General features: G+C 41.4%; 1 protein-coding gene across 2 annotated transcripts in view; it reads right to left on the bottom strand.

Moving 5' to 3' along the window:
- The window catches only part of DOCK4 (dedicator of cytokinesis 4), a gene marked incomplete at its 5' end in the record, with an annotated part of 498756 nt that overhangs the window by 139529 nt on the left and 333613 nt on the right, over positions 1-25614 (bottom strand). For both annotated transcript variants that reach the window (XM_079712023.1, XM_079712022.1), the window contains 6 exons: positions 2459-2629; positions 3681-3762; positions 5848-5948; positions 6141-6224; positions 6333-6430; positions 11894-12050. In XM_079712023.1, the coding sequence (XP_079568149.1) occupies positions 2459-2629; positions 3681-3762; positions 5848-5948; positions 6141-6224; positions 6333-6430; positions 11894-12050 (693 nt within the window). The remainder of the gene's footprint in view (positions 1-2458; positions 2630-3680; positions 3763-5847; positions 5949-6140; positions 6225-6332; positions 6431-11893; positions 12051-25614) is intronic.

Here is a 25614-nt window from a genome sequence, read left to right on the forward strand (position 1 = left end):
CACTCACAAGGAAACTGATGCCTGTCAAAAGCCTGAAAGATATAGAAAGGGAATTCCTCCCCAGAGCCTCCAGATAAGCCATCAAAGCCAACACCTTGATTTTGGCTGTAGGACCAAGACCTGACCAAGCCTTCCAACCTACAGAACTTGAGCTAATAAATGGGTGTTATCTAAAGCCATGGTGGTCATTTGTTATGCAGCAACAGAAACCTAACTATTTGATCAATCAGATTAGTGACACCTTCCTTCTTGGAAGAGAGAGCTAAGAAGGTGTGGGGTCAAAGGGGGACTTGGAATGGGAAGAGGTGTTTAGCATTCTCCCCAAACATAAAGGAACAAAGTCCTCATTGCTTAATGAAGAAAACTAATCGCTTCATTATTTTGTATAAATTTTCTCTTAGCATCAAAGTAAATAAAATTATCATTTCAAAATTTACAAGTATAGGAAACTGCATAAAATAATAGAGAATGACTTCAGTAGAGTTTACGAAGATATTTAGAAACCATTACACATTTTATGTATCATCTCTTGATAAAAAGCTAAGGGCCAAAAAAGAAGAATCAAATATGATTCTTTGAAGGTGCTAAAGTTGTTTTACTATCTTTTTTTTTTTTTTTTTTTTTTTTTTTTTTGCGGTACCCGGGCCTCTCACTGTTGTGGCCTCTCCCGTTGCGGAGCACAGGCTCCGGACGCACAGGCTCAGCGGCCATGGCTCACGGGCCCAGCCGCTCTGCGGCATGTGGGATCTCCCCGGACCGGGGCACGAACCAATGTCCCCTGCATCGGCAGGCGGACTCTCAACCACTGCGCCAACAGGGAAGCCCTGTTTTACTATCTTGATGGAGGGGTAGAACTTAGAGAATCAAGAGCAGTTGGAGTTCAGTATGTTAAACAAAGAAAAGGAGGCTGCTCTATGTTGTGGTTGTACCTCAGCAGCCGAAATCATCTCAGGGTGACTGCTAGGGTTTGGTGGAAACACAACTAAGGTAAAAGAATATTTCTCCAACTTTAAAGAAGAGAAAAATCTCTTGAGTCCCTACAAAGGCATCTCATTAAGAAACCATGACTTAAAGTTACTCTTAAGAGTAAGAGAATATTTTTCAGTTATGGATTAAGTAAGTTTTATCCCTGTAACTGATAAAGGCTTGTTTCGTTTTGTTTTGTTTCAGAAAAATCTCAAAATGAAAACTCAACTTTTCAATAGCTTTTGTAAAAGTAGTGAACTTCTGAGAACTTTGATCTAAAGGAATATATGTTAACCTGTTAGAGTATCCTTTTCAAATATCAATGGCTGATAAGTAGGGTCTGGTTAGTGGGCAACTTGACACTGAGGCTTCTGGCAAGTTTCCTAACGTGCAGTGATTGTACCATTGACAAGAGAAGCCAAAATGACATTAAAAGAGCCTGTATCCTTAACCAGATGGAAGATGAGTCCACCTCTGCAAAGAAGAAAGTAACAAGAATAGCCCCCAAACAGTCAGAAAACCATGGCTCTATTATTGGGGGGGGGGTACATTTCTAGTGTTTTGCCATTATATATAACGCCTTCCAAATGTCAAATGACACCAAATTACAATACTCTTAGGGATCTAGTTTTGTCTCCTAATCTCCCATTTTATACCCCAACTCTCAGTGATTATAAGTCTCAAGTCTCCAGGGAATGGTAGTAAAGAGGTTGCTTCTCCATCTGACAAGTTATTAAACCAAGTTATTAGAATTAAACGTGTACAAGAAGGATTAAGAAAGTATAGAGAAAGATATTCAGAATTATCTCTTGGCACATGTTCAAGGCCACGCTATTTGGAAAGTGTATAGATCCTGTTCTTAAACAAAACATGGGGAGCTACTCCTGGTCATAGAATTTGGCAGCAACCGCTCAGCACTGGTCATAGCAGATCAATCCCAGGACAATTAGCGTCAAGTTAAATAAGACAAAACAACACACAATTTAGCTGAGACCAATATAATGAGTCTCAAGTCCACAGATTAAAATGCGGCACAAGGGAGTTCTCTGGTGGTCCAGTGGTTAGGACTCGGCGCTCTCACTGCCGGGGCTCGGGTTCCATCCCTGGTCGGGGAACTAAAAAAAAAAGCAGCAAAAGGCCTGGGGAAAACAACTGCAGCAGACTGGCTACAGCGAAATTCCTTCCCCTTGGCTGACGGTGACAGGGTGTCTCTATCAGTATGTGTTCTAGAAACTGGAATGGAGGTTGGTGCAAACCAACAGGCTCTACATTCAGAGCGAGAACAGTCCGAGGAAAGGCAACCTAACTTCTGCTCTGCTGGCGTTCGGAAGCCGAGGGACTTTTTAAAAGTCTATTCAAAGTCAGTTAAGCTACAAATATAAGCTGGAGCTACAGATTGCTGATGGAGAAAATATTCACTTATGCGGCTGTGTAAAAATAAATAAATTGGACTCATTTTTCCTCTATTCAGCAGAGACGAAAAAAAGATTACCTGTGATTGAGATAATGCTCCAGACCCTTTGCTTTCTTGTGAAAGAAAAAAACGGACTGACATGAGGAGCTCCTGAATGCAGCGGCGAAATTCTTCTTCATTCTGGCCCCCGGTGGCGAGGGAAAACAGCCTTCGAGACTGAACGATATACTTAAAAATATATTCTTGGGCCTTAAAACAAAAGTTTTAAAACGTTAGTTTCAAAGGAAACCAAAGGTATTTATTTGACGATGACACAGCACAAAAACCATAGCACAACATTAGACTTTTAAAATATTGACTTAAATACTAAGGCCCCGTGAGATTTTTGAACAGTATTTACTCGTAGGGAAAGAGCCATTTTTCTCTGATGCCTAATGAGAGAAGACGTATAGATAATTTTTAAATTCTATGTAATTCTTGAAAGGTATGAGCATTAAATGTTTCTGATCCTCAGATGATTTTTTAAATTTAATCAACAAAGAGACAGTGGTCTGTTTTTCAAAAATTATTTTGCTTTGCTGGTAGGTACTCTTGCCACTTGCATTTTACCTTCAATTGGCCCAAAATGACAAATTTATAATGAGTAAAATGCTTGTTTTTTAAAATGTACACCTGTTTACTTTCATCTACTGACATCAAATAGGGTATACTCAATTATAGAAATCAAAAGACTGCCAGAGCTGTTACTGGACAATCCTTTTAAGAATCTATATTCTTTATAAACATGTTTGCAGGTAAGGTATCAACATCTCCATATATACTGAGCACGTAGGGCCCAGAGATATGGGCAGTGTTAAACCATGAGACCCAGTAAAACCTCAGGTTTCCTCACTGTGATCCCTGCTAAGCCATCCTATTATCCTCTCTCAAGACAAATGGCCCTCAGATGGTCTCTGTCAGGGTGGTGGAAGCAAGAGCCAGGAACTTCTAAGCTTAACTGCCCATCTGCAGTCTTCTCTTCTTTTCAACCCTTCCTCCTGCCAATCCTAGACTTCAAGTGTTCAGAGCCCAGAGGAGTAAGGATTCAATGCCAGGCAGATTCCAGTGGGCAAGCCTGGCAAAGTCCCTTTCAAATTTCATCAGCTCTGGAGTAGCCATAAACTGATTAAGATCCTTGAATTGGAATGTCAGTAATACATCATCACCAATTACTGTCTGTGTAGAGGAAACCAATTCGTTTAGGCATCACCACGCAACAGCACTGTTAGACTGTGATCTGTTATTGACAGTGTGTCATTACCTTCAACACCTCCTGGATGTGCTCTTGTCTCTCCGCTTCTGTGATCCTGTCCACATACCACTTGAGCACTTTGATGAGATCTCTAAAGTACAAGGAGACGTGCAGAAGGTAGAATTGCTCTCATTCTCAATTAAATGCCAACAAATCAAATGCTTATGTTTATCATGAGGAGCCTTCATTTCCCAACAGTTCTCACATTTTTCTGTCCAACTGCCATAACATAATAATTTTACAAAGTCTGCATATCAACATCACTACCCCTTTTCTGAAGTTGAAGAGAGAAACAACACTTCCTCCCAGTGAGATTCCTTTCAATCTGGACATATTCCATCGGCCCTGCTGTTTCTGGCAGTGCTTCCAATGGGTGAACACACATATCTGAGAAAAGGACTCTGGCCAAGGGAGTGCCTGAATATGACTGTCATGGTCAATCTCGGACAACTGCTAATTGGGATTTCCTCCCCATCGACTACATAAACAGTTGGATGAAATATTCGGCTGGAGGCAAAAGGGGGTGTGGGGAGGGATGAAGGTAATAAATACCTCCCCATTTCCAAGCACACCCCCATGGAGTTATCAAGCCAATTCTCTGACCTATGGGAAGAATGAGGCTTACCGTCAAAGTATGCCTTAGTAATTTCCAGAAAACCCAAGTCTCATGGTTTTAAGAAACAAAATTTGAATTAACCTCCACCCCCTACAAATTCTCAAGATTGCAGTTGTGTGACCGTTAACACTGGTCAGTTCTTGGTTTCTAGGAAACAGAGCAATTTTTAAAAATGCTCCTCTTTTCTGTCGGGAGAGAATCCATGGATGTGCCAGTAGGTAGATGCTGCTGGGAGTGCTATTTTGAAGATGATCTGTCGGTGAGTTTCTGGCCACCCACAGCTCAAGACGATTCCAGGGGCCTTATTTGTCTTATTAGGACTTATTAGCTGCCTCCTGGCCAACCTGAAATTGACAAATTACACCCTCGTTCTCTACCTTCCAATGACAGTCTCAGTCGGAGGTGGTGACCACCTCACGCCAGAGCCCAAATTGTTAGGCCAAGGGGCAAAGTCGGGCCAACATTTCAAAACTATCCCTGTTGTTACATTTCACCCTCTGAAAAACTCATGTTGGCAGAGGGTCAAGTCTTGCAAAAATGACTCCATTCATTTAAACGTCAGAGGCGTAAATCTTACCAGGCCATGGTGGAGAGTACCCAAAGGAATGGGATCAAACGCTTAATTGATTACCTACTATCTTTTATACAATACGTAGATGGGGAAAACCCTGATTCCATGCTCTTTAAACACACCTCTGGGAATAGATGATTGTGCATGTACATATCCATAGGTGCTTAAAGTATAAGGTAAAAACTTTGGCAGAATAGCAATGACAACAGTGTAATGGGGAGATAGAACTTTGGGGTACATTTCAGGGCTGTACTTAAGCAAGGTCCCAAACCGGGAAGATGTCACGATAGGACAGAAAGAGGGACATTGTCACCTTCTGGCAACTATCACCTGGGCTACGTGGAAACAGGAACCAGCTAAAGCATGTCATTATTCATTTACTTTCAGCCTTGCTTGCATAATCTGAGCTGACAGGAAAGGACCAGCAGTTAAAATGGCAGCTGGTAACAAAGGGTAGAGTCCAATGGCTGAACTGCTTGCAGCCAGGGACCAGGTCTTCATATGATCAGCACAAAGCATAGTGCCTGGTATGCAGTAGGCACTCAGTAAATATTAACAGATGAATGAACAAATGACTTTAAAATGGTACGATGGCAAAGATTGTTTTTCCACCATATTTCTTTCTTAAAGACATCTAGAATCATCAAGGAGTGTGGTGATTAAATGGGGCTCTTGACAGCCAAAGTGAAATAACCAGATATTTTAGACTAAAGAATATCAAGTGAAATAGAGACAAGAAGAAAACACCTTATATTTTAGGTTTCAGGAATAGAATTCAGGAAGTTCTTTTTTTCCCCCTTTTAATCAAAATAAGTTCCAGCCATTAAAAGAAGGTGGGTGAGAAAGAAGAAACTGTCTCAAGAGACACTTCAGTGGTTGTGCTTCATTTCTTCCTACACTCCCTTTTAAATTTTCCTGTACAGTTGGTTCTGCTTTAAAAAGCTCAAATGAAACTGCTTCTACACCAATTACAAGATAAAGGACCTTACCTGTATGCAAGTGCCCCAGCAAAATGACTCTCAATATAAGTGTCCATTACAGGTTTAAAATGATGAAATTTGCTATCTTGCAGCAAATTTATTATGTGAACCTAAAAAAAAAATTAAAAAATGGAGCTTTATAAAACTGAACACAAACCAAGATGTTTTTTTTTGGTAGAGGGGAGGGGGAAGGTTTCTTTTCAAGTAAGCTCATGCTGTTATGTGCACATTTATAAACAGCCTTAGGAAAGTCAAAATTAAGAGACAAAATGAAGATATAATTAAAGTGAATTTAAACTCACCAAAGAATCAAACACTTTAGACCCATATTTTTGGGAATTTTCATCTAAAATCCCAAACAAGGTATCCAGTGTATCTTGCAGAAACTGTTGGATAAAGAAGTAAAAGCATAAATAAAATATCCTCTGTCCTTCCCCTCTAAATATTCTTTATCCCATGAATTTCTAAGAGAGGGATAACAAAATAATGTATACCTTTACTATCTCTGAGCCATCAATTTCTTTTAATTTAGAGAGACAGCCTGTGATCTTGTCTGGGTGGGTTCTCCATTTCAAAAGATCAAGCATATCACCTTTCCAAACAGAAAAGGAAAATTAGTTGCCTTAATAGAGAACACAAAAGTGTTCTACTGTAAACGCTGAATTCTTACACACATTGCCTCTTGGTCACCCAAGTTGCAGGCTCCCAGGCCCTCCCACTAGGCCTCTAAATGGCATTTATTACAGTGTATTCTAATTATTTCTCCCTTCCCAATGCCCTTGACTTACAAACTCCTACTTATCCTTCAGTTCTAAGGCTAGCTATCTGTCTTTGTCCCCACTAGACTGTAAATTCCAGCAGAACAAGAAGAGTGTGCGAGTTTGGCCCTAACATAGTGCCAGCATCTGAAACAGGGCAGGTACACAGCAGGCACTTGGTAAATACTGGCTGAATGATTTTCTGCCTCCCCCCATTAAAGTGGGAGATTCTTGAGGGTTGGGAACCCACTTTATTCATATTCGTGCCCCCAGCATATAGCACTCTGCCTAGCAACAAATTCCACTTGGCAATGAAGGTCTTCTTGACAATGTGGCCCAAACCTGGCATGACTAGAAGGTCCCTGCACAGTGATGACAAAGCCAGTCAATTGTCAGACCATCTAGTGAGCCTTTGGACCTGAGAGGGCCAGTTCCTGGACCCCATGATCATCTTCCATCCTAGACTCTGGCCCAGCTCTTCAATTTCCTCCTTTCCCTGAACTGACAACACGTGGGCCCTGAGTCTAGCAGGGTCCTCAGGGAACCTCTTCACCTCGTGAGGGAATAAATCCTTCCCTCATCCTTCCTGGGCAGAAGGTCCTGAACATGGTGTCCAGCTTCACTGGTCTCCAAAGGGATCAGGGAGACAGTGGTGTCTGGAGGCCAATGAAAGCAGTAAAAACTGACAAGGCACGTGCGAGCAGGATGTGCCCGGGGCAGGGGAACCTGGCAGGGCCGGTCTCCTGGTGCTCAGTGGGGCTGAGAGACTAGAACGGCCAAGAGAGAAGCCAGGAGGGGTTTTCTACTTCAAAGCACTTGTTTCAAGAAAAACCCAAATGGGACTTGCTGAGAGACAGAAAGACTGATGTGGAAACAAGAAACAAACCAAACAAACACAATCCAAGAGATCAAGGAAGAGTAGTTATGATGAGAAAGAAAATATGATGTAGTGAATAAAGATGTGAAAAAAGCATAAGAATCTCAAGAGGAAATAGAAGCAACCTTCACCAAAGTCAGATTCAAAAGAAAAACTTCACAAACAACTTAAAAGAAAGAAATTTGGTACTAAATAAGAATATCTGCCTATAACAAATAGGGATAAGAGGAGTAGGCGGATTTAGAACAAGAAAAATGAGGGAATTTTTTTTCAATACTGACTGAAAAAGAGATTTATGACTATTTTCATAACAGAAAATCCTGAAAATGTTAAATATTCATGTCGAACTCGGACACCCTGGAGGTGTGATTGAAACCTTTTAAAAAATGATTGGTCATATTTAGATGAGTGATTCCACAGGGCGAGACCGGCTGCAGTAGACGTGGCCCTCCAGGATTCTCCTATGTTTGCTACCTCCCCCTCCGACTTCCTGCATCTAACTTCAGGATGCCTCCCTTCCCCGGCAGCCCCTCTTTCGTAATTCCCCAGGCCATTCACTCTTCACTTCCCATCCCACGTCCTGTCCAGCGCTCACTCCGTCCCCTCCCTCTCTTTCCCTGCCCTTTAGAGTGAGGCTGTTACAGAGGCGTGCAGGGTGCTGCCCACCTTGTGGGGAAGGGTGTGCAGGGGAAGGAGGCAGCTCTACTGGCTGCAAAGTGGCATCACCAGAAGCAGCAGTGGGGGACCAGGAATAGGACTGTCATCAGCAGAGCCGGGCAACAGATGACAGTGGTCCAGACAATCAGATCAGGATGGGGCTGTTCACCTTTCCTGTGAGAAGTCTGAGGAATTTTGAGACTGCTCCCAGTGGAGCCAAGAGGAAAGTAGTATGTCCGTCTGGACATAATTAATCATGTATGCCAGCCCTCTCATTATTGTTATCTTTTAATTTCTATATATTATAAGATATTTTCCTCAAAAGCCTATTTTAAGATCTGCTGTGTGAGGAAACATTTTTTTTTCCTTAGCAAAATGTCATTGTTACAGAATTAAAATAAAGAATTTAAATACTTAAAAAAATTCATGTATGCCAAGAACTCAGAATCAAGTTAAAATTGTCATCTCTTACGCCTCTATTTTAGCCATTTGAAGATACATTAGTTGCAAATTTGGAGCTAGGACCTACTACTGAAAAATGTGAATTTTATACATTCCATTCAATTATCATTTACGTGTATACTGACTGTATGCCTAATCTACCAAGAGCTATAAAATAGGTAGATGGCATGATCTCTACTTTTGTTTTTTTTAATCCCAATCTCAGGAAAAGACTGAATAAACCACCCATCACTGGGGGGAGGAAAGGGACGTGGGGCAGTCAGTACCTGCACAAACGTTAGACTTAATTTAAGCACTGCTTTTATTTTCTCATAACTTTTTAAACAGTTGTGTTTAACAGTCCAAGGAAGCTGACAAACAAGTAAAGTAATTCCTTTTCTGATCCCCACTTTTAAGAAGCTTAAAATATCTACTTGATTTGGCAATCACAGACGTCTAGCTGAGTGCTCTGACCTCGGTATGCTATCTAAGAATGACATTGGAACACAGAGAGTGTGCAGACACACTTTAGAAACCCTGAAATGCAAATCTGCTCTAGGAAACTGTTCCTAGAGACCACATCACTTACTAAATGCCCAATTGTAATGGTAATGGGATCTGTAAACTTTCCAAGTCAAGTAAAATGAATACAAAGCAATTTAATTCCAATTTGGAACTGGATTACTTCTACACAGAGACATGTGTCTAGCATGTAAATTTCAGAAAGCTCAACTAACTTCCTTCCTCCTTCCCATGTCTGAAACACACTATTCATTTCCTGCTTCATTTTGAGCTGTCTTACACTGACAAGGTTAATCAATGTCAAAATGATAATTAAGCACTTATTAGCCTTCAACAATGAGTCAAGCATTGCCTTCCATATAGTGAGATGTTTAATATAATGGTTTCATGAATAGTTTATTTACGTGAAAATGTTCTCTGCTTTTACAAAGTAGCAGCTTCTAATTATCAGGATTTTGTTCCCTCTGTCTTATGTTCACAATTCTAATATCCTAAACCCTAGAACTAGAAAAAATGAAGGACGCAGGGCCGAATATTTTGATGGCAGATAATCTATTGTTAGATTTGTGTCATTGGCAGAATAATGGTCCCCAAAGATGTCCGTATTCTAATCCCTGGAACCTGTGAATACGTTTATCTTACATGGCAAAAGAGATTTTACAGCTGTGATTAAGTTAAGGATCTTTTAAATAGGGGTATTATCCTGGATGATTTGGTGGGCCCACTCTAATCACAGGGGTTCCTAAAAGATGGAAGACGGTTAGAGTCAGAGAGATTTGAAGATGCTATGCTGCTGGCTTTGAAGATGGAGAAAGGGGCCAGGAGCCAAGGAATGCAGGTGGTTCCCAGAAGCTAGAAAAGGTAAGTAAAAGGATTCTCTCCAAGAGATTTCAGAGGGAATGTGGCCCTGCCGACACCTTCCTTGATTTAGGCCCCATGAAACTGACTGCAGACTTTTGACCTCCAAAATTGTAAGATAATAAATTATTGTTGCTTTAAGCCAATAAGTTTACAGTAATCACTACAGCAGCAACAGATAACTAAGACAAGCTGAAAATAGTCTAATGGAGACAATCAGTTAAATGTGAACTTAGACTCTATAACAGACACACAACTAATCCACATGGGATGAATAAAAATTCCACCGAAGGGAGTCACTAACATGTTGATTTTATTATCTTCATAACCTCCATGGGGTTAGACTGTTCCCACAAAAAATGCCTGAGGTAAATGCTTTATAGTCATTATAGAGTTCTGTCAATGAAGGTTTTATTTAAATAAAATCATTAACCACTGAATACTGATAAAGTCTGGTATAATGACATAACTCGGCAATAGCTACTTTCAATCAGATTTACTAAAAATGAATTATGTAGTTGATTTTTAAAAATATTTCCCAAAAATACTTTTGGAAGGGGAGAAACAAAACCAAAGATGAATGTGAAAGAATCATTTGCCATTTGCCAACGTCTACATAAATACAGTAGCAATGCATGACAAATTGAGTGCTATCTTAAAAGTGGTCATTATAACAATGCCACAATTTGCTTCTTTTCTCATTCCATGTTCTAAGAAAAGAAATATATTTCTTACTATGTGACACAGAAGAAAGAATGAATAACACTTACAAAAGTTTAAGCACAGGAGCGTTTTTTGACTCACAATACAGGGCCCTGACTTAGGATGGTTTGACTTAAGATTTTTTGACTTTACACAGGTGTGAAAGTGATACGAAATCATTTAGAAACCATACTTCGAATTTTGAGTTTTGCCATTTTCCTGGGTTAGCCACATGCTAACACAGGTACAATACCCTCTTGCGATGCTGGGCATTGAGCCCCAGCTCCCAGACAGCCATGTGATCTCGAAGGTAAACAACCAACACCAGTTACAACCATTCTGTACCTATACAACCATTCTGTTTTTCACTTTCAGTACAGTATCCAATAAATTACATGAGATATCCAACACTATTATAAAATAGGCTTTGTGTTAGATAATTTTGCCCAGTTGTAAGCTAATGTAAGTGTTCTGGGCATGTTTAATGTAGGCTAGGCTAAGCTATGATGTTTTGTAGGTTAGGTGTAATAAATGCATATTCTACTTACCTTATTCAAGTTACCATGGGTTTATCGGGATGTAACCCAATCCTAAGTCAAGGAAGAGCTGTGCCTTATTATGAAGTGATTCTCTTCAACATAATGAATCTGATTTTATTAATATGACATTCAGGATGCTTTCCAGAAGGCTTACATGGCAACCATGAAGAACTCAAAAATGTTTAATTTTCTTCCTTCATTATAGACAATGTTTTCACGACAGTTTGCCAAGGAGAAGAACTTGCTTTATTAATCATAACTTGCTAAACAATCACTGACATAAAAAGTAATGGTAGAATAGAAAAGCAATATCCATCTAATTAAACAAAAAACAGCCTTCACTCTAAAGTCTGCAATTAGCACTATCTATGGAGCTATAAAGCAAGAGAGATTAAGGTGGTGGTAATCCTGGTCTTTTTTTTTTTTTTTTTTAAAGCAGCTGGGTTTGATGGTTTATTTTGAAGAGTTGTGTACTTGGGTTCCAATACTGGGATAATTCTATAGTACTTAAACTACATGCATTTAAGAGATCATTGGGTCACAACTGTTTTCATATTATTGGAAATCACAAACAGAAAGATCAACATTTTTTCTAGTGCAAAGTTATTATACATAACATCGATGTTTACTGAATATCCTATCAAAATTCACATGAATACTTAAATACAAGGGCTTTCAAATAAAACAGTATTATACATTACCATTTTGTGTGAGTTTTGTGGAACAGAGAAAAGATGTTATCCAAAAAGACTCCTTCGTGGCCTTCATGGCTTGATTATTATTCCCAAGGAGAATGCCCTTGGAAAAAGGAAGTTTGAGGTAGCGGGTAGTATCCTGAAGATTTGTGTTTTCTTCGCACTGTAAAGAATATTTTAAAAAATGGGATAGGGGAGAGAAGAGACCTCATGAGAATTATTAAGCATGATATCCATCTCTAGTGTTTATGAACTGGGAACTATTCCAAATATTATTACAAATAGAATTTGGCTTTTAAGTAAAATGCAACAAAAATGTCTAAGAGGAATTACACACGGATTTTGGACTCAGACCCATTTGGGTTTGAATCCTATCTCTGTTACTTCCCACACAAGTAACTGTATCAAGTTGTTTAACCTCTTGTGATTTCCGTTCTCTCTCTAAAACCTCATTGTGCCGTCATAAGAATTAGATCACATAAGGCCTTTATCATAGAGGCTGATACATTGGAAGTGCTCAAGAAATCATACTGCAGTGACCATCACATTTAAAAAAAGGGCTTACATTCTTCCCACATCTCCTCTGAGGCGGATATTAAACAACTCCTTACTTTGAAAACTGGCAATTAAAGGACTCTGTATTTCAGGATAATCTAATAGCTTCACTATGTTGAGAAGTCTCTACAGAAAATGCCAGCCAACAAATGTAAAAGGAATTACAGGTTTTAAAAAATACAGTTTCATATTCCTAGTGTAATTCTTATTTTAGTCACTGATTGTCGCTAAGTGCTAAAACCAGCAGGAAAACTGTTGATGAGGAAATGAACATTCATATGATGCCACACAGGTTACCTCCTACTGGCCTGACGACAGATGTAACTGCCCGTAGGGGGACTGGGTTGTCAGCCCTCTAACGCAGGGCAACGCAAAGAAACACATCATCATCCGCAACGTGTTCTTACAAAGCTGTGGAACCTGAATCTGTTACACCTACAGGTTCAACTTCTACTTCACAGGAAATACGAGGGACAGAGCAACATGCTGAATGTTAGGGGGAAGCAACCAGACAAAGCCAGAAGGCAGCACATTACCATTACAAGCCAGTAGGATGCTTGGCTTTGTCTCTTCAAGTCAAGTTTTGTGAAAAAAAGGATTGTTCTAGATTAAACAACACTTAAGAGATAGACAGCCAGATACAATGTAATGGTCCTGGATTTGGACAAACTTGCTGAAAAGGATTTTTTTTTTAAATGTATACATTGACTAAGTTCTAGACGAGATTAAAAAAAAATTAATGATTGGAAACGTCATTAACTGAAAAAAGGAAATTAAAAAAAATATATATAATGAAGCAATCTAGATATCCTTCAGTACATGAACAGATAAACTGTGGTACATCCAGAAAATGGAATACCACTCGGTGTTAAAAAGAAGTGAGCTACGAAGCCATGAAAAGACATGGAGGAACCTTGATGCATATCAGTAAGTGAAAGAAGCCAATCTGAAAAGGCTACATACTGTATGATTCCAACTATGTGACATTCTAGAAAGGGCAAAACTATGGAGACAGTAAAAAAGATCAGTGGTTGCCAGGGGTTTTGGGAGTAGGAGAAAGGATGAACAGGCAGAGCACAGATTTTTCTAAGGTAGTATGATATTATCATGATGGATACATGTCACTATACATTTGTCCAAACCCACAGAATATACAAAACCAAGAGTGAACCCTACAGTAAACTATGGACTTTGGATGATGATGATGTGTCAATGTCGGTTCACCCTTGGTAAAAAATGTACCATTCTGGTGAGTGATGTTGCTAATGGGGGAGGCTCTGTATGTGTGGAGGCAATGGGTGGAAGGGAAATCTCTGTACTTTACTCACAACTTTTCTGTACACTAAAATTGCTCTTTTATTTTTTGGCTTTTAAAAGTATTTTATTAAAGATCTGAGTAAGTTACAGAGAAGGCAGGATTCAGAATAAAATTGCTCTTTTAAAAAGTCTATTAAAAATATGTATCATTTGGGTAAACGAAGTCCATACAGAAAAACATTCAGAAAGATATACACTAAGGGGTTAACAGTTAACATTGTTTGGGTAATGACAGTCTGGTGTTTTTATTTATCTATATACTGCTTTTGTAATGAAGGTGATTTTATATTAAAATTCTGAGAAAAAATATTGTAACAGATACAGAGATGGTATAGCTTAGCTTATTTTGAGTATAAACTTAGGAACCTTATTTCTTTAAATATTTTCAAGGCTAGTGTCTTGGGAACAGGCAGGAAATTAAGCACAGAATCCCTCTGGTTTTCTAGACTACTTTGTGTGATTTACAAAAAATTTTTAATAATAAATCTTTAAGAAAGACCTCTCTAACAAGTTGAGAGAAACAGAATCAGAATATTACAAGATGTTCTTCCCAGCACACGTGTCCAGTAACGGGAGGACCAATAAACACAATAAACAGCCTCCATAACTCTCTTCTCATGGTATGACTCCAAATGCTTTCTTTTATTACTGCAAGATATTTCATTTAGACAGAAGAATGCATATATAGTTTAAAGAATAATTATAAAGTGAACACTTCAGATGCTTTCCTGAGAAAAAGTGCTTAGGCAAAGTGATGTTCTGGAACTTGGGGTCACTGTCCCCTCTCCTCAATCCTGTTCTTGGTATCAGGGCTTGGAGCACAGCAAGCTATAACTTGAGTCACAGCAACCCATACTGGACCTATTTCCTGCCTGGATCTGGTCTGTGGGGTCAGAAACATGCTGTGGTCTGCCATCCCCAGCCTGACTTATGTTCCATTTGTCGAACCATACCTCCTATTGGGACTGAAGTCTCATGCAAACCCAGTCTAGACACTGTCTAGCTATTTCCAGACCTCCTCCCCAGAAGCTGGAGTATGCCCTGGTCTGGTATGTTCCATCTGTTCACAGAAATCCTGCCTCTATAGATAGATCTCTTAACCCCCTTCCCCCCAGCTAACTAACTGCCTGCTCTTGAGCACTTCTGGAAGCCTCTTAGAATTCCTGCTTGCTGAGCTCATGTAGTTCAACTGGCAGTCAGGGATCAGTCACTGCTGTGTCGTGTCCATAGCGGGCACTGTAAATAGAAGCCTTGGCTGCCTTCACCGGGGCCAGTCACTGTGGCCAGGTCAGTGTCACCTTTTCTAGTTCACTGCACTTCTCTCCCAGCCTGGGGGACCAAGACCTCAGCATCGGAGTCTCTCTGATTCCGAGATGTGACACCTTGAGAGCTTCTTACAGCTAAACTCTATCACCCTTACTCAATGCAAAATACAGTAACTAATACAAACATTACTCTGGACACAAAAGTTATCTGAAGACCTTGCACCAACAATACTGGTGTGCATATGTGTGTGCTGTGTGTGTTGCTGTTGGTGTGGGGAGCAAGTGGGGGGTGGGTGGGTAGGAATTCTACCCCTAAATTCAGTAAAGAAAAGTACATAATTACACTTTGGTCTCTGTGAGCCCTTTACTATAATATTTACCAAGAGTTCAGAGCTGTTTTTTTTGTCCAGTAGGAGTCAAGGCCATATGCTAGGTATGGGGTTAGAGTTTTAATCTATTTCCAAAGAACTTAAGTGGCCTGCAGAGAAAAATCTCATGGCCTATCTTTTCTTGTCCTCTGAGGTTTTCAGCATGCACCCAGAACACATCACACAACACTGGAGCTTTTAAAGGCAATCCAAGCAATCACTGTTTAGGCTAAGCGCTCTGTGTGTATTTTCTTATTCTGATAATAATCCTATGAGGCAGGACATTGTAACCTGGGGAGCTTATGTGATTTGCTCAATATCACAGTATTAGTAACTATCAGAGCCAGGATCTGAACCAAAGTTTGTGCTTACAACTACTATACGACACAGTAGTTATGACTACAATGACTCTTCCATTGACTCTTCCAATGACTCTTGTTTAAACCAGGTTTTGGGTTTTGCTGTAACAAATTTAAAATGTATCAATTTATAGATAACATACTGAATGGTGGGAATGTCTAAGAAAGACCCCCCAAAAGTTCATTTTTCAAAAAAAAAGAGGTATGTTTGTGGAAGACACCCTGGGAGAGAGCTTAGAGTGATCTGTGAATCTGAAATAGTTTCATACATGAAATGGCTATGAGTCCTACAGTGAAATGGCTAGTTGACGTTCTGAAACCACTCAGGGAGCAAAAGGGATCACGTGATCTGGATGCAGTGGGGAAGAGGGGCAGGTAGGAGCAGAGAAGGCATGACATGGGAGACTGGAAACACAACAGATGAGACAGAGACCATTCGTTCAGTCACTTGATGAGAGAGGATTTATGGAAGAGAAATGAGGTTGAAGATCAGTGAAGAACAGACATGGGTTCCAGAAGATAGGCCTGTAAGGCAGGGGCAGTGGTCAGCAGGGGTTTAATCCAAAAAGGTTGTCCAGACTCTTAAGAGGAAATACACAGCTCACCAGCAGAAGCCAGGGAGTGAGCAAGAGTCAGGAGTCAGTTCCTCAAGTGCTCTTCTGCCAGGTAGGAGAAGGGTCTGCACTGTGAGAACCACAGCATGCATGGGAGAAAACAAACAGGAATGAGCAATCTCCTTCCACGTGAAGGGCTAAGAGTTAATGAAGTCACGGAAATGAAGCTGGTAAAGGACAGCATGGCACTGCCTGTGTTTTAATTGGAAAAACAGTACAAAGGAGTTGTGGCTGGGTGTCTGAAGGCCTGCGAATCTGAGCAATGTAGGCTCGACACCAAGAAACTGCAGTTTTGCACAAAATTACACTGTATGTAGTGGATAGATGGTTTTGTCACCACAGTGGAATCCAGTCACACCCCTACACTACATGAGGGGTTAAATATGGATCACTTGTATTCTGGGGAACACTTGGAACACAACTGATTTGGTTTTGGCATAGGGACGATTTTTTTCATCAAATCCAGGGCAGGCACGGAACAAGGCAATATGGATACGAGAATAAGACGAACTGTCCTCCCTGTCCTCTTGCGACAGACACAGACACTGCTAAAGTCTTCCTGGCGTTACGGTAGATGTATGATGACAGAGAGATGAGGGAACGATTAACTGAGCCATTCTTTCTAGGAGAGACAAGGCAACATGACCACAGTGTCTTGAGGCTGCTACTGGATTGTGGGAACAAAACTATGTCATTGTCATAGCAAAGGACAATTCTCTGTGTTTGCTTTGATAGGCTGGGATCTGTGCAAGTCATTTTAAAATGGCATGAAGTTAATTTATTACAAATTAGAGAAGAGGGAGGAGAAAGCCAGCCCTTTGCTTTACTCGAGACGAATCAGATCTGACAGGAGGGATGTGTTCCCTCAGATTCTTACAGAAGAGTTAAAATGCAGGCTATGTGCCAGCAGGAGTAGCCTCTGTCTTCTGTGAGATTATATAGCATGGTCACAGTCTATTTCTTTGTCCAGAATTAAAATCAGTTGGTACAGCACTGAATGTTGCATCACACCCCAGGCTACTTTTTGACCACTGTCCTAGGCACAAGAAAGAGATGCAATGGTCAGTCATAGACACTCTTCCAGAAACATGGTATCTGCAATAATGCAAGCTATGTGATTGAGAGAAATAAATTAAAAATTTCTTCAGAAATACCCTGGTACAGAGATTCACAGTATATTAATCAAATTAAGGGGCCTGTAATTTGCAGGAAGTAGAGAATTACATGAAAAACTATAGTAATTTAGACAATCCAGTTGAAACGATATATTGCCAGTTAATCGAACCAGTTGTGGCAGCAAAATACCTTCTTCTGGGGATTCATTCAATATGAATAGTCATCCTTAATGTCATTATTAAACATTTATTAAAGTCCTACTATTTGACAGTCCTTTAATTCGGTATAAGGAATGTAACAAGGAAATAAACACAGTCCCTGTCTGTGAGGGCATTACATGCCTGACCTCTGCATTCATCTGTTAATACTGATTGCAAAGCTGTGACAAAGATCCCTGGATTCCAGCTCTGCCAGGAAAGGGAGAGGAAACCTTATGGGAAAGAGGCTATCTGACCTCAGTAAGGCTCTCCAGGCAGGCAAGGGAGAGAAAGGCAGGTTATGTGGAAGAAACGATACATAGAAAGACACTGGGGGAAAAAAGTACATATATAAGATTATGGAGATACGGCAACTAAATGCAATGTGGGATCCTGGATTAGATCCTAGACTAGAAAAATGACATTACTGGAAAAACTTGTGAAATCTAAATAAGTTTTGTGTTAACAGTATTATACCAAGGTTAATTTAGTTTCAATAAATGTGCTATGGTTATGTAAGACGTTAACATAAGGAGAAGTTGGGTGAAGGGTATATGGGAATTTTCTGTACTATTTTTGCAACTCTTCTGTGAGTCTAAAATAACTTAAAAAACAACTGTTTTTAAAAGTACAGGTGTAGGGCTTCCCTGGTGGCGCAGTGGTTGAGAGTCCGCCTGCCGATGCAGGGGACACGGGTTCGTGCCCCGGTCTGGGAAGATCCCACATGCCGCGGAGCGGCTGGGCCCGTGAGCCATGGCCACTGAGCCTGTGCTCCGGAGCCTGTGCTCCGCAAGGGGAGAGGCCACAACAGTGAGAGGCCCGCCTACCGCAAAAAAAAAAAAAAAAAAAAAAAAAAAAAAAAAAAAAATAAAAGTACAGGTGTAGTCAGACAGCTATATGTAGTTTAGTGTGGCTAAAGGCCATGATTCTTTTCAGTAGCAAGAAAGCCTTGGGACTACCATAAGCATCTTAAATAAGAAAAACTCAAGGTGATTCTGACACCTCGTTTAAATTCCCTAGATTAAAGCACTACCAAGGAGGTGGCACTGACTGGTCGTGAAACCAAGCATTTAGATATGGGGGTGAGTGTGAGAAGTCAAGAAAAACTGCAGCGTTCTGTTCACCGCAGGAGGATGGAGATGCCATAAAGAACTCAGTTTTGCACAAGCTGAGTTTGAGGCATCTCTGGTGAACCGAACTGAAGATGTTCAGTAGGCTGGTAAAAGTTCTGGGCTACAAGCCCAGCGCTGGCTGTCAGCAGCAGAGATGCGGCAGGTTAACCCACGGAAGTGCATGAGATGGTGTCCAAGGATTAAATCCACGATAGCACCAACATTTAAGATGCAGATAAGATTTAACTAATATGTATATATAGGATGGATACACAACAAGGTCTGACTATATAGCACAGGGAACTATATTCAATATCCTGTGATAAACCGTAATAGAAAAGAACATGAAAAAGAATATCTGTGTGTATAGCTGAGTCACCATGCTGTAGAGCAGAAATTAATACAACATTGTAAATCAATTATACTTCAGTAAAATTAAAAAAAAAAAGATGCAGGGCTTCCCTGGTGGCGCAGTGGTTGAGAGTCTGCCTGCTGATGCAGGGGACACGGGTTCGTGCCCCGGTCCGGGAAGATCCCACATGCCGCAGAGCAGCTGGGCCCCTGAGCCATGGCTGCTGGGCCTGCGCGTCCGGAGCCTGTGCTCCGCAACGGGAGAGACCACAGCAGTGAGAGGCCCGTGTACCGCAAAAAAAAAAAGAAAAAAAAAAAAGATGCAGAGAAGAGAGAAGAGTACTCAAAGGAGAAGGATGAAACTAAGGTGAACACCGTCGGACAGACCATGGAATACGGGATTTTCAAGAAGGGTAATCAATAGTGTTTCATGCTACGGGGAAGTCAAATAAGGAAAGATTTAGAAAGGGTCCAGTAGTGTTGGCCCCCGCGTTGGTGTTAGTGACCTCAAGGGAGAAACCTCATTTGAGCTGCAGGGACAGAAATAGCCTGAGGAACAAATGGAAGAGAGTGGCGGGAAGCAGAGACAGTGAGTGAAGACTGGCCTGTCCTGCAGGTGGCTGAGATGGGAAGGGAAGAGGCAGTGTGGTAGCTATTACACTTTTGTTTGTCTTTAAAGAAAAAGGCTTGAGCATGTTAAAAACTCTGAGACTACTGCCAGAAGAGAGGAAACATAGCTGCAGGAGCAAAAGCGGACATTGAGAGGAGCAAGGTCCCAGGGGACTTAGGAGGGAGGAAGATCCTGAGGGAAGCAGGTGGAAGAATCAGCCTTGGAGGGAAGGAGTCTTGCCCCATCCCCTGAGACAGGAAGCAGGAAGGAAGGGAAGGATGCAGATCAGTTTGCAGATGGCACAGGAGAGAACACAGGAAGTTAAGGAAGTTCCTGTCTGATGGCTTCGGTTTTCTCCGTTAAGGACACGGGAAGTGGTGAGGTAGGCAGAATGGCACAATCTTGTCGATAGCTCTTGTGGGGACTGAGAGCGGGAGCTGATGAGTTGGCCTGCAGCGTGGATGGTCCTGCTTCTATACCCATCAGGCTGACGCTAACCTATAGGAACTGTATCGTTCCCTCCACTAATTAATGTTTAACCACCTAAGGAGGAGTAGAGGGAGGCGGCAATGTCGACACACTGATCTAGGGCTGGTTTTCACTTCCCGTGCAGGTAGCGCAGAACTAAAGATCAAGGGAGAGTCTGAATAATAAAAAGAAGAAAGTGAAGTCAGGTGGGGTTTATTGGAGGAGAATAAGACTGAAAAATAGGTATAGTATTAATAGAAAATTGGAAGGTTGAAAGGTTGTGGTCAGGATATCAAGAATTTACGATTTTTGATTAGAAGTGGCTCTGGATGATCTCATTCATCCATGCATGCATCCATCCGTGCACCCATGCATGCAGGCATCCAGTTATTTATTTAGCACACACGGGAGGTCCTGCTGGCTGGAAGGATGGCCAAGAGAGAGACCACAGTGAAGCAGAACACAAATGAAGGTCGCTGGAGTTGAGGTGACCAAGAAATAAGAGGAGAGGGCACTGGACAGGTCAACCAAAAGGAGGAGACAACTTTGAACTAGGGGCTAGGCTGACTGTGGGAAAGGAAACAGCCACCCACCACCCCATCCTCCCCTCTTCCTTGCTGGCCAGGAATATCTATACAGGTAGAAGGCAGTAACTAGGACGGGTAGAAAGTTGCAGCACTGTATGGAATGAGCCTTATGGAGGGCAGGGAAGCTCTTTACAAGAGGGTGGAAAACCAGTATCTTTAAAGGCACTGGGGCATTTAGAGACGTCCAGACACTAGGCACAAGGCTTCAGAAGATGAGCCCTCTCTACTCCAGAGGCCACACAGAAAGCTCTCTCAGCAGGAGAGCCAAGGGTTCAGTTGAGGCAGAATGAAAGGCCTTCCTGCACGTCACATTAGTAGCCTTCAGTGTTAAGACCAAGGCCACTTATGAAATTATCTTAGACTTTTTTTTTTTTTTGGCCTTGCTGTGCGGCATGTGGGATCTCAGTTCCCTGGCCAGGGATCGAATCTATGCCCCCTGCAGTGGAAGTGCAGAGTCCTAACCACTGGACCACCAGGGAATTTCCCCATCTTAGCCTTTTTTGTTTGTTTGTTTTTTTTGGGGGGGGGGGTTGTGATACGCGGGCCTCTCACTGTTGTGGCCTCTCCCGCTGCGGAGCACAGGCTCCGGACGCGCAGGCTCATGGGCCATGGCTCATGGGCCCAGCCGCTCCGCGGCACGTGGGATCCTCCCAGACCGGGGCACGAACCCGTGTCCCCTGCATCGGCAGGCAGACTCTCAACCACTGTGCCACCAGGGAAGCCCCTTAGCCTTTTTTTTTTTTTTTTTTTTCCTGTTCAGCTTCTGTGTTCAGTTTGGCATGCCTTCATGCTAAACTTACCAGGTTATCTACTTTTTAATTTAATTTTGCAGGTGTTTACTATTTAATTTCTCTCACAGTGTGTAATAAAACAAGGGTTATATGATCGATTCTCCTATGCCCAAGCCCACGGTGGACAGATGTGTTTCGGGCTTGTCTAAGATCTACTGATCATGGTTACAGGGGCGTCTCTTTCAAAATAGTTGGAGCAGCATGCAGAGTTCTCTGGACAGCAAGATGGGTGACAAACCTATCAGTCTATCTGAATTTTTCAGGTTCCTCTCATTTTTTTCATTTTACTTATAAATATAAACATACTCTAGGAAAGGGTAAGTGGAGAGCAACTCAATCTGAGAAATCTACCTCAAAGATGGGGCTGTGCTGGACTTCCATGGACGAGGTGAGGAACTGGGATATAGCATAAGAAACTGAAAAGTTGCAGGGAAAAAATATGAGCCACAAAGGGTTTATGAACAAACTTTTAGGGAGCAAAAGTGAAATAAACAAACTCATAAAAGACTCTTGCAATCTAGGCCATACATTAACTTAATCCCTTTCCAACCAGGAAACATGATCATCCTCTATTTAGCTGACTTCTTATTTGGCCCTTCTCTTGCTCAGAAGCAATAGATCCCACTCTAAGGGATCAGATTCTCTACCGAGCAAAACACCAGGCTGGCTGAGTTGGGTCACTTGAGCCATAGTGGTGTTAATCAACAGTAATGAATTTGCAAAACTCCAATTTCTTTAAAGGTAGATTGTATTATTATTATTATTTGTTTATGCATACATCCTAGACCTGATGTTATTTTATTTTATTTTTAATTAATTTATTTATTTATTTATTTTTGGCCGTACTGGGTCTTCATTGCTGCGCAAGGGCTTTCTCTCCTTGTGGCAAGTGGGGGCTACTCTTGGTTGTGGTGCACGGGCTTCTCATTGCAGTGGCTTCTCTTGCTGCGGAGCACAGGCTCAGTAGTTGTGGCGCACGGGCTTAGTTGCTCTGTGGCATGTGGGATCTTCCTGGACCAGGGCTCGAACCCGTGTCCCCTGCATTGGTAGGCGGATTCTTAACCACTGCGCCACCAGGGAAGCCCCTGATGGTATTTTAGAATGTACTTCTAAGAACTAAAAATCCTTCACTGGAATAAGTCAGAATGGAGACTTGAGTGCACAGCTATTAACTTACTATCCTCCTTCTTTGGATTCTCACATTATTCTCCTAAAGAGACTTGACTTTTGGAAAATGAATTATCTTAAGCTCATTATTTCAATCTCTTTTCTTAACTTGCTTTCCAGCAGGTAGCTGGCGGCGGGTAGCCAAAAATATCCCTACAAAGTTAAGGAAGACAACAATCCTACCGGAATGCAGCAAAATAACAGAACTTAGTAAGATTAAATACTGTTACTAGCAAGTTAGCAATTCCAAAGACAGGTTTTGGGTTTAGCCATCAAACACTTGGAGATATTACTGATGTTCTGAGAGCTGAAAAGGGACTCTGGAAGCACAAAATCTTTAATGCTGACTAATCAAGTTCTTTCACTTACCTTCCTAAAGCTGTAACATTCAGATTTTTGTAGATTTCAGAGTTTATCTCCATTGAACACCCCTCCAAACTTATTATCAATCATGTAAAGGTGAAAACGACCTTGAAAGGGAGCTTTGCTCTTAGAATTCTTTAGCTCCTGCCATAAAGGATGAGTCCAGGTCCTTGCCACACTACTGACTGTTACCTCTGTGAGAACCATTTCCTTAAAACACACTCAGAAGAGGAGTCCAGCTATTGTCACAGAGGGAAACTATCTTTTTCACAAATTTTAGGCCCAAATTAAGCTATTAAACAGTCTTCAACACAGCAGCTTTTTTCTTGGCTCACCACAGGATTGAGTCTTTCAAACTAATACCTTACACAAGGAGCAAGTAGATTTTAAATCTAAATAGTCTACTATGAGCCACAGTTATTCTCTGTGTCATATCTACAAGAAGGAGTTAAGGACACTTTATTTAAAAGCATTTTTTCTGTCTTTCATCAACCTTAGATTTCATAGACAGTACCTGTCAATGAATGACATGGAATATGGTTTATAAAGATCTGAGGCAATTAATGTTTCTTCAAAACCTTATCATTAACAATACTGTCAAGATTTTATGACAGAAGAATGGCCTTTAGTTAGATCAATCTCCAAAATTAAATGGTATAAAACAAAGCTAAGTCTAACTTTCTGTCTCTTCTCATTTTTACTTTTTCAAAATGAAGATTTTAATGTTTTTAAATGACATGTGCCCACTAATAAAACCTTTAAGAAATGTAAAAATACTTTTGTGTCCAGGAGTCCCAGTGGGTGCTGCTTGGTTTCAGTGGGCTCGGAGCCAGGCATTTTACATGCACTTATTCTCTCAGCAAAACTGAGTGCTAACTCTGACTGTGTTCTGAAGACAGGGAACAGGTTCAGAGAGGTCACTGGGGCTGAAGCCAGGCGGGATTTTGGGGGCACTCAGGATCCTTCTGATGGAGCTCTGCATTTGAAGCCTGGATGCAGGACTTTTCAGAAGAGGATGGTGCTGTTCATGACGGCTGTTTGGCTTGACAGACAGACCCCTGAGTCACAAAGGACACTTTGATGTCACCCATGGATTTCCCCGTATGCTGCAACGACACACGGCATGGTGTCCTACTTTTCAGAGAGGAGATCTCAGAGGATTCTTCTCTTGCTGCCATTGCTGAGATTTTAGAGGCCACTGCTTTCAAGTAGACTGAAGCTGGGGACGCCTTCAAGATGGCGAAGGAGTAAGACATGGAGATCACCTTCCTCCCCACAAATACATCAAAATTACATCTACACGTGGAACAACTCCTACAGAACACCTCTTGAATGCTGGCAGAAGACCTCAGACCTCCCAAAAGACGCCCTCAGGCGACCTACATGCAGAGGCGGGGCCAAATTCAAAGCTGAACCCCAGGAGCTGTGCGAACAAAGAAGAGAAAGGGAAATATCTCCCAGCAGCCTCAGGAGCAGCGGATTAAGTATCCACAGTCAACTTGATGTACCCTGTATCTCTGGAATACCTGAATAGACAATGAATCATCCCAAAATTGAGGCGGTGGACTTTGGGAGCAACTGTAGACTTGGAGTTTGCTTTCTGCATCTGTTTCTGGTTTTATGTTTATCTTAGTTTAGTATTTAGAGCTTATTATCACTGGTAGATTTCTTTACTGATTTGGCTGCTCTCGTCCTTTTTAAATTTTATATATAAATATAATTATTTTCATTTCCTTTTTTTCTTTTTGTGAGTGTGTATGTGTATGTTTCTTTCTGTGATTTGTCTCTATAGCATTGCTTTTGCCATGTGTCCTAGGGTTCTGACTGACTGTTTTTTGTTTTTCTTTTAGTATAGTTTTTAGCACTTGTTATCATTGGAGGATTTGTTTTTTGGTATCGCTGCTCCCTTCGTTCTTTCTCCTTTTTTTAATTACCTTTTTTATTTTTAATAATTTTTTTCTATTTTAATAACTTTATTTTATTTATTTATTTATTTATTTATTTCCCTCCCTCCCTCCCTTTTCTTCTGAGCTGTGTGGCTGATAGGGTCTTGGTGCTCTGGCTGGGTGTCAGGCCTCAGCCTCTGAGATGGAAGAGCCAAGTTGAAGACACTGGACCACCAGAGACCTCCCAGGCCCACATTATATCAATTGGCGAGAGCTCTCACAGAGATCTCTGTCTCAACACTAAGAACCAGCTCCAGTCAACGACCACCAACCTACAGTGCTGGACGCCCTATGCCAAACAAATAGCAAGACAGGAACACAAAGCCACCCATTAGTAGACAGGCTGCCTAAAATCATAATAAGTTCAGAGACACCCCAAAACACACCACCGGATGTGGTCCTGCCCACAAGAAAGACAAGACCCAGCCTTATCCACCTGAACACAGGCACCACTCCCCTCCACCAAGAAGCCTACACAACCCACTGAACCAACCTCAACCACTGGGAGCAGACACCAAAAACAACAGGAACTACGAACCTG

This window comes from Hyperoodon ampullatus, assembly GCF_949752795.1.
Source record: "Hyperoodon ampullatus genome assembly, chromosome: 9".
Lineage (NCBI taxonomy): Eukaryota > Metazoa > Chordata > Mammalia > Artiodactyla > Ziphiidae > Hyperoodon > Hyperoodon ampullatus.